This window comes from Salvelinus sp. IW2-2015, linkage group LG31 (assembly GCF_002910315.2).
Source record: "Salvelinus sp. IW2-2015 linkage group LG31, ASM291031v2, whole genome shotgun sequence".
Classification (NCBI taxonomy): domain Eukaryota; kingdom Metazoa; phylum Chordata; class Actinopteri; order Salmoniformes; family Salmonidae; genus Salvelinus; species Salvelinus sp. IW2-2015.
The window spans coordinates 21,322,737-21,335,643 of NC_036870.1; the positions used below are offsets into that span (position 1 = coordinate 21,322,737).

Genomic DNA, 12,907 nt, shown 5'->3' on the forward strand with positions numbered 1-12,907 from the left:
AGTACATAAGGGACAGTTTCTAACATAGGATTACATTTCTTCTCTATTCCTCCCTCTATTTTCACCGCTAACATTGTTACAAGTTCACAACAATGTGCTGGTTTGGCTAGCATTGTGTGGTACAGTGGATGGTTCCAGTCAGGTGTTACATGGTTGACAGTGACAGTGCTCTGCTATGTCTGGGCGGCCAGGCTGGGGAGGGAGTATGTTGTTGCTGCTAGACTAGTTGATTGTTTGTCTTTAGGTGGATATGCTGAGCAAGGTTGGAGAGTGTCATGTTTATCATGCTAGAACCAGCATGGTGGTGGTTAGTAATAGAAACTATATGTTGTAGCCTGCTGTATGAATGACATTAATAATAATGTTGTATGGCACGGCTATATGTGTGTGTGTGTGTGTGTGTGTGTGTGTGTGTGTGTGTGTGTGTGTGTGTGTGTGTGTGTGTGGGGTGTGTTGTGTGTGTGGGTGGGTGTGTGTGTGTGTGTGTGTGTGACATGAGAAGAGAGTGCAATATCTGGAGAGCAAAGCTTTTGACAAGTTAAAGAATGCAATGGTACATTTCAGCGGCTGGCTGTCCGGCTGTCCTGTGTATGTGAACATTATGAATCTGAGTATACATTATGACTTTTGATAGTCGCTACAGGGTCGTTGGGCCTGTGTATTGATGCAGGGGATGAGACCAGAGGCGTGGTATTATTGTGGCCCGGTCGGACCCTCTTCTGTAGGCTCACTGCTGGCTGACTCCCATTGCTGGTGATCCGGCTTGGTTCCCCTCCACGCCTGCATGTACTGCTCAAACGTCTCATCATCTATGTCTGGTAGACCCAGCAACTAGAGGGAGAGGAAAGGGAGAGAAAGAGAGAGATGGAAAGAGAATGAAGAGAGAGGGGGAGAAAATGGAGAAGAGAAGTAGAAGAAGGCCGAGATGAGGGAGAGGATGACATTTAACAGTGGTTATTGTCTTTAGGAGTAGTCTAGTTGTTTATTGTCTTTAGGAGTAGTCTAGTTGTTATGTTCTGTAGGAGTAGTCTAGTTGTTATTGTATTTAGGAGTAGTGTAGTTGTTATTGTCTTAGGAGTAGTCTAGTTGTTATGTTCTGTAGGAGTACTCTAGTTGTTATTTGTCTTTAGAGTAGTCTAGTTTTATTGTCTTTAGGAGTAGTCTAGTTGTTATGTTATGTAGGAGTAGTTTAGTTGTTATGTTATGTAGGAGTAGTCTAGTTGTTATGTAGGAGTAGTCTAGTTGTTTATTGTCTGTAGGAGTAGTCTAGTTGTTTTATTGTCTATGAGTAGTTTGTTGTTTTATTGTCTATGAGTAGTCTAGTTGTTTTATTGTCTATGAGTAGTCTAGTTGTTATGTTCTGTAGGAGTAGTCTAGTTGTTATGTTCTGTAGAGTAGTCTAGTTGTTATGTTATTAGGAGTAGTCTAGTTGTTATGTTATGTAGGAGTAGTCTAGTTGTTTTGTTCTGTAGGAGTAGTGTATTGTTATGTTCTGTAGGAGTAGTCTAGTTGTTATGTAGGAGTAGTCTAGTTGTTATGTTATGTAGGAGTAGTCTAGTTGTTATGTTATGTAGGAGTAGTCAGTTGTTTATGTTCTGTAGGAGATGTCTAGTTGTTATGTTATTTAGGAGTAGTCTAGTTGTTATGTTCTGTAGGAGTAGTCTAGTTGTTTTATTGTCTATATGACTAGTCTAGTTGTTTTATTGTCTATGACTAGTCTAGTTGTTATTTATGTAGTGAGTAGCTAGTGTTATGTTATTAGGGTAGTCTAGTTGTTATGTTATGTAGGAGTAGTCTAGTTGTTATGTTATGTAGGAGTAGTCTAGTTGTTATGTTCTGTAGAGTAGTCTAGTTGTTATGTTATGTAGAGTAGTCTAGTTGTTATGTTATTAGGAGTAGTCTAGTTGTTATGTTATGTAGGAGTAGTCTAGTTGTTATGTTCTGTAGAGTAGTCTAGTTGTTATGTTATGTAGAAGTAGTCTAGTTGTTATGTTATGTAGGAGTAGTCTAGTTGTTATGTTCTGTAGGAGTAGTCTAGTTGTTATGTTCTGTAGGAGTAGTCTAGTTGTTATGTTATGTAGGAGTAGTTTAGTTGTTATGTGGAGTAGTCTAGTTTATGTTATGTAGGAGTAGTCTAGTTGTTATGTTCTGTAGGAGTAGTCTAGTTGTTATGTTCTGTAGGAGTAGTCTAGTTGTTATGTTCTGTAGGAGTAGTCTTGTTGTTATGTTCTGTAGGAGTAGTCTGTTTGTTATGTTCTGTAGGAGTGTCTAGTTGTTATGTTCTGTAGGAGTAGTCTTGTTGTTATGTTCTGTAGGTGTGTCTAGTTGTTATGTTCTGAGGAGTAGTCTAGTTATGTTATGTAGGAGTAGTTTAGTTGTTATGTAGGAGTAGTCTAGTTGTGTTATTGCGTTAGCGTTAGGCTACTTACCGGTCTAAAGGAAGTGAAGACTTTGTCCAGGACCTCTAGCAGTGTTTTCTTCCCGCAGGAGGAGATGTAGTCCTGGGCTAGCTGTAGGAATGGCAGGCAGTCCTCACTCTCACTCCATACATGCTGTACACACACACACACACACAGGTTATTAACCTAACCCATGTAGCCACATTGTCACATATATTACCGTAATACTGTGCTAATGTCAAAGGTATATATATATACATGGTAGATGTTGGGTCGATCCACTGAGTTTTATATGAGGTCAGAGTACAGCTAGTAGAAGTAAAACCCAGAGATTAGAGAGCGAATAACACAGACATTCAAGGACAGGAGCTCAAGTAGGGAGTGTTACTGGAACAACTACTGCTTGTAGTTAAGCACGCACGCGCACGCACGCACGCACGCACGCACGCACGCACGCACCACACACACACACACACAGGGACACAGACAGACAGACAGACAGACAGACAGACAGACAGACAGACAGACAGACAGACAGACAGACAGACAGACAGACAGACAGACAGACAGACAGAGAACGTCAAGATACTGGACATGGACGTGAGTGAATCACACATGTACAACTGACCGGGGTTTGAATCCATGTGCCACAAGACTGTGTTAGCCTCCTGAACTTAAAGCCTTGGCACTCCCATGAGCTCTCCAGGGATTGGCCAACCCTAAACGGTGTCCCCCTGTGACCGAGAGGGAGTGGTGCATTCACTGTGTGTGTGTGTCTCCCCCTGCTGATAGCAGTATTGATTGGCATGGTAACAGGATCTAATCTGCCAGCCAGAGAGAGAGAGGTACCATATTTCACTGCAGACTGGTACTGCCAGTGTCTGCCCTTGGGACTACCCAGCACTGTGTGTGTGTGTGTTTGTGTGTGTGGGTTGGTTCTTATATCCTTGTGGAGACCTAAAATCCCCAAAAGTTCCCACAAGGAGAGTAAAACAAGGTAAATTCACCTTTGTGGGGACATTTCCCAAAAAAGGCTATTTTAAATTTAGGGGTTAGGTTTAGAGTTACAATTAGGGTTAAGGTTAGAATTAGGGTAAGGGGTTACGTTTAGGTTTATGGTAAGGGTTAGGTTTAGGGTTTGGGAAAATAGGATTTGGAATGGGAATACATTTTAGGTCCCCACGAGGATAGAAGAACAAAACAGTTTGTGTGTGTGTGAGGGAGTGATAGTGAGAGAGTGAATCAGAGAGGGAGAGAAAGTGGCAGAGATGGAGGGGATAGGACCTAGTGCAGTAAACAGACTAGAGACCAAACAGGCCTACATGAGAAAACACATCTGCATCATAGAGGAGCTGAGTGACTCTGCATGTGCATTACATATTTACATAGCAAATGTATACAACATGAGGTATTACTGCCAGTTGCATATGGAGGGATGCACGGCCCTGAGTCCTTATAGGCCCCACAACCGCTGCGACTGCTGACATAATCTATTTACTGCCGGGCGCCGCGCCAGGAGAACTGTGGTGTCCGCGCCCTCTGGCCAGCTGATGTAGAGTGGGGACTAGAGAGCAGCGGACAAAACAACAACAGCACTGCTATTGCAGGCCTGTGTCTATATGCGCAGGACAAGCGGCATGCCCATAGCAGCTCAATGCGGGTTATCCCAACTGTTTGCAGATAAAAGAGGTCGCGGCATATAATGCGACCAAAACAACATGCGCGCCAGGCGTGCTATAGTCCGGTGCACCAAATCAAACTGCAGTGACATCATTCCCGTTGCGCACACACACACTGCGCCGGGGGACCCGAGAAGCAAACCCCAAAACACTGCAACCCCACAAACGCATACACAAACACACACACACTTACGAAATTCTCGGTCCCTCCCGTCATGTTATCGGGACAAAGGACATAGAATGAGATTCCCGGTTCTGCGTAGAAGTCCAGTCTCCTCTCATCATCCTCCTCTGCAAAGATCAGATCGAACGGAACCGACGAACACCATTTCTCCGCCACCTCCACCAGCTGCTTAAACTCCATCCTCCTCTCTCTCTCTCTCTCTGCCCTCCTCTCTCTGTCCTCTCAGTTAGTCCTGGCGGTCTGGTCTGTGGGAGTCCGGGGCGCCGGTATAGACTAGTCTGTGGTCTCGTGCCCTCCTAGTGATGCTGCTGTCTCTCGGTATATAAAAACAGCTGACCGGACAGACAGCTGTAGCCTACAGTTTCCCCTAACGCGCCATGCGCGTGGCGAGAGAGACAAGATCTTTTCACTATTGCATTACACTGGCTTCACGGTAGTCGGTAACAATAAGGTGTTTTCTCAAACCCTCATCCTTTCAGTAGTCCATTAACCGATGAGATCAGCGGGGAGCAGTCCGTCTGGGGTCGCATTCATACGTTACGCACGCGTTGTGGAACGTTACGCCCCTTAACGATTCAACGCGATGACGACAGGCTGAGACGCGGCACAGGGCTGTCATCGATAAATTCCGTGCCTCCATACGAAATTATTGTTTGGTTCTCAACAAGCAGCCAGAGACTAACGTTCAAGACTATAAATGCAAATAGGGTGTCGTTTCAGATGTATTCCCTATTGAAAGTAATGTTATTCTACATAGAGCAGTAGGCCTATATGCCTAATCTCATTATATAGGCACTGTCTAGAAATGTTATATAATAGTAAGCGTAATCACACGTGGGCTAAAAGCTGGAGCCTAGGCCTAGCCTACTTATTGTAATGACACTAGGCTAACTTCATTTACCAATGATTTATACTGAAGTTTATTTCTATAACTGTCTTCATTCCAACATGAATGAGGCAGGCTTTTCAGTTCACACACTTTACGTAAAGATAATGTGGGTGTGTACTGTAGGCTACAATAAATCCAAGCTGCCGTGTGTAGGCTAGCTGACGGAGGTCCAGAGGTCCGCTAGGTGGCAGCAGCACCCTATCTAGATTGTCCCTCTCGTGAAATGAACCACTGGACCACTTTCAGACAATGATCACATAGATATGGCAGCCTGAAAACTATACTCTATATATGCTATGCACACCGTAGACAGAACATTGAGAGAACATTGTGATCCCTCATGTTTGTGTGTGTGGGGGGTGTCACATCAGTCAACACTCAAATGAGCAGTGGTGGAGAATGTACCCAATTGTCATACTTGAGTAAAAGTAATGTACCCAATTGTCATACTTGAGTAAAAGTAATGTACCCAATTGTCATACTTGAGTAAAAGTAAAGATACCTTAATAGAAAATGACTCCAGTAGAAGTGAAAGTCACCCAGTAAAATACTACTTGAGCAAGGCAATCCTTCCGACCCCTTGACCACACTGCCATTCCAGTGAGTGTGTTTGGAGGGCAGGAGCTTTATACAAAGTTCTCTCCCTCTCTCTCTCTTCTCTCTCTTACAGCTGCTTATAAACCTGATCATATAACTTGTTCACCCTGAACTTGTACTGAACATACATTTCTTATTCAGTATGAAGTTATTCATGACTTCTACATGATAACACAACACGTCAGTATGACTATGACAATACAGTGAGCGCAGTCCTTTCACCTTCTCTGTGCTCTCTTTAATCCTCGCGCCTGCTTCTACGTTCAACTTAATGGTCAGAAACGGGGCGCACTATCCCCAATTCCCATTTTATCTAATCTCTCGCCACAGCTCCCTCTGTCAGGACCCGGTGCGAGAAACAGTCACTAATAATGGGCAGAACCCAGAAGATGAGGCAGACACAGCAGTACTAGAGATGGTGGTTTAATAAAAAAATAGATATCTTCCAAAATACAAAGAAAATCCACAAAGTGGTAAAAACAGCAAGGGAAAAAACAAACCTCAAAAGACCAATCCAAAAATACACGAGAACAAAACCAGAGAACCTCTGGAAAATCCAACAAGAGAAAAATTATCACAAAGGCTGGGGCTGGGTGCTAACATACAAACACTGAGCAAGGAACTGAGGAACACACAGGGTTTAAATACTAACAAGGGAATGACTTACAGGTGCAAACAATAATTAGGGCAAGAAAAACAAAAGGTACAAAAAAGGTGCAAGGGGGACATCTAGTGAACAAAACCTGAACAGTCCTGGCCAAAACCTGACACCCTCTCTCTCAATTTCAATTTTAATGCAAGGGATTTATTGGCATGGGAAACATATGTTAACATCGCCAAAGCAAGTGAAGTAGATAATAAACAAAATTGAAATAAACAATAACAATTCACAGTAAACATTACACTCACAGAAGTTCCAAAAGAATAAAGACATGTCAAATGTCATACTTTGTCTATATACAGTGTTGTAACAATGTGAAAATAGTTAAAGTACAAAAGGGAAAATAAATACAAATAAATTTGGGTTGTATTTACAATGGTGTTTGTTCTTCACTGGTTGCCCTTTTCTTGTGGCAACAGGTCACAAATCTTGCTGCTGTGACGGCATGCTGTGGTATTTCACCCATTAGATATGGGAGTTTATTAAAATTGGGTTTGTTTTCAAATTCCTTATGGATCTGTATAATCTGAGGGAAATATGTGTCTGTACATACATTTTGCAGGAGGCTAGGAAGTGCAGCTCAGTTTCCACCTCATTTTGTGGGCAGTCTGTATATAGCCTGTCTTCTCTTGAGAGCCAGGTCTGCCTATGGTGGCCTTTTTCAGTAGCAAGGCTATGCTCACTGAGTCTGTACATAGTCAGAGCTCTGTTTATTTGTTAATTCTTTCCAATGTGCCAAATAATTATATTTTTATTTTCTCATGATTTGGTTGGGTCTAATTGTGTTGCTGTCCTGGGGCTCTGTGGGGTCTGTTTGTGTTTGTGAACAGAGTCCTAGGACCAGCTTGCTTAGGGGACTCTTCTCCAGGTTATGTAGGTGATGGCTTTGTTATGGAAAGTTTGGGAATCGCTTCCTTTTTGGTGGTTGTAGAATTTAACGGCTCTTTTCTGGATTTTGATCATTAGCGGGTATCGGCCTAATTCTGTTCTGCATGCATTATTTGGTGTTTTACATTGTACACTGAGGATACTTTTGCAGAATTCTGCATGCACAGTCTCAATTTGGTGTTTGTCCCATTTTGTGAATTCTTGGTTGGTGAGCGGACCCCAGACCTCACAACCATAAAGGGCAATGGGTTCTATAACTGATTCAAGTATTTTTAGTCAGATCCTAATTGGTTTGTCAAATTTTGTGTTCCTTTTGATGGCATAGAAGGCCCTTCTTGCCTTGTCTCTCAGCTCATTCATAGCTTTGTGGAAGTTTCCTTTGGCGCTGAGGTTTAGGCCGAGCTATGTATAGTTTTTTGTGTGCTCTAAGGCAACGGTATCTAGATGGAATTTGTATTCGTGGTCCTGGCGACTGTACCTTTTTTGGAACACTATTATTTTTGTCTTACTGAGATTCACTATCAGGGCCCAAGTCTGACAGAATCTGTGCAGAAAGTCTAGGTGCTGCTGTAGGCCCTCCTTGGTTGGCGACAGAAGCACCAGATCATCAGCAAACAGTAGACATTTGACTTCAGATTCTAGTAGGGTGAGGTCTGGTGCTGCAGACTGTTCTAGTGCCCTCGCAAATTCATTGATATATATGTTGAAGAGGGTGGGGCTTAAGCTGCATCCCTGTCTCACCCCATGGCCCCGTGGAAAGAAATGGTTTTTTTTTGCCACTCTTGTTGTTTCTGTACATGGATTTTGATAATGTTGTATGTTTTTCCCTCAACACCACTTTTCATCAATTTGTATAGCAGACCCTCATCCAAATTTAGTCAAAAGCTTTTTTGAATTCAACAATGCATGAGAAGACTTTGTTTTGTTTTGTTTGTTTGTAAAGTACAGGATGAATACGTGTTCTGTCGTACGGTAATTTGGTAAAAAGACAATTTAACTTTTGCTCAGTACATTGTTTTCAGTGAGGAAATGAACTAGTCTGCTGTTAATGATAATGCAGAGGATTCTCCCAAGGTTGCTGTTGACGCATATCCCACGGAAGTTATTGGGGTCAAATTTGTCTCCACTTTTGTGGATTGGGTTATCAGTCCTTGGTTCCAAATATTTGGGAAGATGCCAGAGCTAAGGATGATGTTAAAGAGTTTAAGTATAGCCAATGTGAATTTGTGGTCTGTATATTTTATAATGTCATTGAGGAAACCATCAATACCACTGGGCTTTTTGGGTTGGAGGGTTTGTATTTTGTCCTGTAGTTCATTCAATGTAATTGGAGAATCCAGTGGGTTCTGGTAGTCTTTAATAGTTGATTCTATGATTTGTATTTGATCATGTATATGTTTTTGCTGTTTGTTCTTTGTTATAGAGCCAAAACAATTGGAGAAGTGATTTACCCATTCATCTCCGTTTTGGATAGATAACTATTTTTGTTGTTGTTTGTTTAGTGTTTTCCAATTTTCCCAGAAGTGGTGAGAGTCTATGGATTCTTCAATTACATTGAGCTGCTCCTTCTTTTTCCGTAGTGTATTTCTGTATTGTTTTAGTGATTCGCCATAGGGAAGGCGTAGGCTCAGGTTTTCTGGGTCTCTCTGTCTCTCAATTTCTTTCTTAGGTTGTTGCATTCTTCATCTCTGTCTCTCTCTCTCGCTCTCGCCCCTCTCTAACGCGGTCGTCACTAGTTACCACAACCACAAAGTCATAAACCCCGCCTATTTCTGAAATGTATCTTCTTAAAATGTGATTTTAAACCTAACCCGATCCTTAACCTCACTGCTAACGTTATGCCTAACACTAACCTTAAATTAAGACCAAAAATCAAATTTTTGTTTCCTGAATTTTTACGATATAGCCAATTATGACCTTTTGGCTTTGGTAACTAGTGGAAACCCTCTAACTCACTCACACGGTCAGTATCTGTCGGGGAAAGTCGCTTTCAGCAGAACCGACTGTTGTGTCTGTGGGATTCATTTCAATAATGAGCTACAGACAGACACGCTTTCCTGCATCTCTCATTCTCTATCTAACTGCAGTATATTCGTGTATTTGCGAGCTTGCTGTGGATTCTATTATACTGTTGAGTCTTCTACGGGTGTAGTCAGAGGAGACGGACCGCCTGAACTAAACTAGCCGCAGAAGTCTCATCTCGGCGTGGGTCGCATTTTGTGTAGCACCCTGGTTCAAAGAACCCCCCAAAAAACAAAGAAATATGGAGAAGTTGGAACATGGAAACAGATCAGAGGAAGAGTGTGAATCTCACGAGGAGGAAGAGTTGGACCCCAGGATCCAGGTACAGTGATTAGCCTAGCTGTTATTATTGTAGCAAGATAGATATTTTGATGTTATTACGTTATTAGGCATGTCGGAATGACAATGGGACATGAGGTGGTAAAGAGAAGTGAAGGTTATCTAGAGGCAACACACACACACACACACACACACACACACACAAAACACACACAACACACACACCACACACACACCACACATACACACACACACATGTTCAACGTTTAACCATCTCCAGATGTGTTAGGGCCTGGTGAGATGATGACATATTTGAATTAACGTTCCCCTGCTTTCCTTTTCATACCTCCATCTTTTTCGCTTTCCCTCCAATTCTATTCCCCTCATTCCATTCTCCTTCTTCTCTCTATTTACGCACTCCATCCTTTCTCTTCCCAATCTCTGCATTCTTTATCTCTCATTCTCTTTCCACCCTATATCCTCCTCTCTTTATTCTCTCCCTCCTTCTCTCTATTTTCTCCCTCCTCTCAATTTTCCCTCCTGTCCTCTCTCCTCCTTCCCTCCTCCCTGTCTCCTGTGTGTTATGTGTAAACAGGGGGAATTGGAGAAGTTGAACCAGTCTACAGATGACATCAACCGCTGGGAGACAGAGCTGGAGGTAGGCCAGTAATGCAGGAAATTGTAAACTTGTAGTGTATTTGGAATTTTAAAAGGCTTCTGAAGTTTGTAATTTCCACTTTGAAATTTCAGACTTGATTTTCCCTTACGAAAACTGAATCAACCCCTACAAAAATTTCCAATTATAATCCAGATAATCATTCACATTTCCTATTGCTGCAGGATTATTTTCCTGCTGTAGCAAACTGGCTCAAATTAAGATCCTACATCTGTAGAGAACACGGTCCCTGTGTGATGCGTGTCACAGTTTTCGTGGATGGAATTTCTGGTCAGAAAAACTCTCACACAGCACATTTCCAGCTGCCCCTCCCTACTCCCTATTCGTCCCTATTCTCTACTCCCTATTCCCTACCCCCTACTCCGGATATAAACACACTATTTAAAGTTTCTATAATGCTAAATTGAGGTTGTTTTTGGATAGATGTCACAGCTGTCGTAAGAAGAGGACCAAGGTGCAGCGTGGTCAGCGTACATACTTTTAATAGTAGATGTCACCAACAAAACAATAAACAATACCAAAACAAACCGTGAAGCTTAAGGCAAAGTGCCATCAAACAAAGTTAACTTCCCACAAAGACAGGTGGAAAAAAGAGCTACCTAAGTATGGTTCTCAATCAGAGACAACGATAAACAGCTGTCCCTGATTGAGAACCATACCCGGCAAAAACATAGAAATAGAAAATCATAGAAACACAAAACATAGAATGCCCACCTCAACTCACGCCCTGACCAAACCAAAATAGAGACATAAAAAGGATCTTTAAGGTCAGGGCGTGACAATAGAAGAGGAGCTTGTTCCTGGTTTGGAGGGACACAACTCTGCCCTGTATTTGAGCCTTTAGCAGTATGTTCCAAGACTGACTTCTTAATTTCCTCCTAAACCATCTCCTTTTCTTTTCTGGTTTTCATTAGAAATATGATCTCTTCCAAACTCTTCCCTTTGAGCCCAGAGAGGTTAAAACAACAACAGAGGGAGAGAGAGAGTGTTAGGGGGAGAGACACAGAGAGAAAGAGAGGCAGAGAGAGAGAGATAGGGGGAGAGACAGAGAGAGAGAGAAAGAGAGGGAGAGAGAGAGGGGGAGAAAAAGAGGGAGATGGTGAGAGGGAGAGAGAGAACAGGAGTGAGAATGGGAGATAGAGTGAGTGAGATAGGGAGAAGAAGAGAGCGAGTTTCCTAAAAACATTGACTACTTTAGTGGAAATGTCAGTATATTCCTTGTGTTTCAGGAAGAGTACACATATATTATACACATCCACATGTAATGCATGTGTTATACACACAGTGTGTTGTATATCTCTAGGAATCTAGTCCATCGAAAGAGAATGTCTGAAGGCGAGGTATGTTAGGTATGTCAAGTTGTTTACGTTATAAACAAAGGTGACTCTGACCCCATCTAGAGACCCTGTAGGGTAGACTGGCCTGATGCCCTCTAGAGACCCTGTAGGGTAGACTGGCTTGACCCCGTCTAGAGACCCTGTAGGGTAGACTGGCTGATGCCTCTAGAGACCTGTAGGGTAGACTGGCTGACCCGTCTAGAGACCCTGTAGGGTAGACTGGCTTGACCCTGTCTAGAACCCTGTAGGAGACTGGCTTGACCCCGTCTAGAGACCCTGTAGGGTAGACTGGCTTGACCCGTCTAGAGACCCTGTAGGGTAGACTGGCTTGACCCCAGAGACCCTGTAGGGTAGACTGGCTTGACCCGTCTAGAGACCCTGTAGGGTAGACTGGCTTGACCCGTCTAGAGACCTGTAGGGTAGACTGGCTTGACCCCTCTAGAGACCCTGTAGGTAGACTGGCTTGACCGTCTAGAGACCCTGTAGGGTAGACTGCCTGATGCCCTCTAGAGACCCTGTAGGGTAGACTGCCTGATGCCCTCTAGAGACCCTGTAGGGTAGACTGGCTTGACCCGTCTAGAGACCTGTAGGGTAGACTGGCTTGACCCGTCTAGAGACCCTGTAGGGTAGACTGTCTTGACCCTCTAGAGACCCTGTAGGGTAGACTGGCTTGACCCCGTCTAGAGACCCTGTAGGGTAGACTGGTTGACCCCGTCTAGAGACCCTGGGTAGACTGGCCTGATGCCCTCTAGAGACCCTGTAGGGTAGACTGGCTTGACCCCGTCTAGAGACCCTGCAGGGTAGACTGGCCTGATCCCTCTAGAGACCCTGTAGGGTAGACTGGCTTGACCCCGTCTAGAGACCGTAGGTAGACTGGCTTGACCCGTCTAGAGACCCTGTAGGTAGACTGGCTTGACCCGTCTAGAGACCCTGTAGGGTAGAGCTGACCCGTTAGAGACCTGTAGGGTAGACTGGCTGACCGCTCTGGAGACCCTGTAGGGTAGACTGGCCTGATGCCCTCTAGAGACCCTGTAGGGTAGACTGGCTTGACCCCGTTGAGACCTGTAGGGTAGACTGGCTTGACCCGTTTAGAGACCCTGTAGGTAGATGGCTTGACCCCGTCTAGAGACCCTGTAGGGTAGACTGGCTTGACCCGTCTAGAGACCCTGTAGGGTAGACTGGCTTGACCCGTCTAGAGACCTGTAGGGTAGACTGGCTTGACCCTGTCTAGAGACCCTGTAGGGTGACTGGCTGACCCTCTAGAGACCCTGTAGGGTAGACTGGCTTGACCCCCGT

The 12,907-nt window shown here is 43.8% G+C and overlaps 2 protein-coding genes across 2 annotated transcripts in view; both read right to left on the bottom strand.

Annotated features, from left to right (window-relative positions):
- Positions 1 to 727: 727 nt before the first annotated feature.
- mturn (maturin, neural progenitor differentiation regulator homolog (Xenopus)) lies at positions 728 to 4,817 on the bottom strand. Its single transcript, XM_023976557.2, is given in 4 exon segments — positions 728 to 786; positions 789 to 831; positions 2,430 to 2,552; positions 4,272 to 4,817. Coding segments are annotated over 4 exon segments (396 nt in total). The 5' UTR covers positions 4,443 to 4,817.
- A 7,578-nt stretch (positions 4,818 to 12,395) lies between these two features.
- The window catches only part of LOC111955545 (serine/threonine-protein phosphatase 6 regulatory ankyrin repeat subunit A), a 13,239-nt gene continuing 12,727 nt past the window's right edge, over positions 12,396 to 12,907 (bottom strand). The window contains exon 8 of the mRNA XM_023975754.2: positions 12,396 to 12,803. Within this exon, the coding sequence (XP_023831522.1) occupies positions 12,396 to 12,803 (408 nt within the window). The remainder of the gene's footprint in view (positions 12,804 to 12,907) is intronic.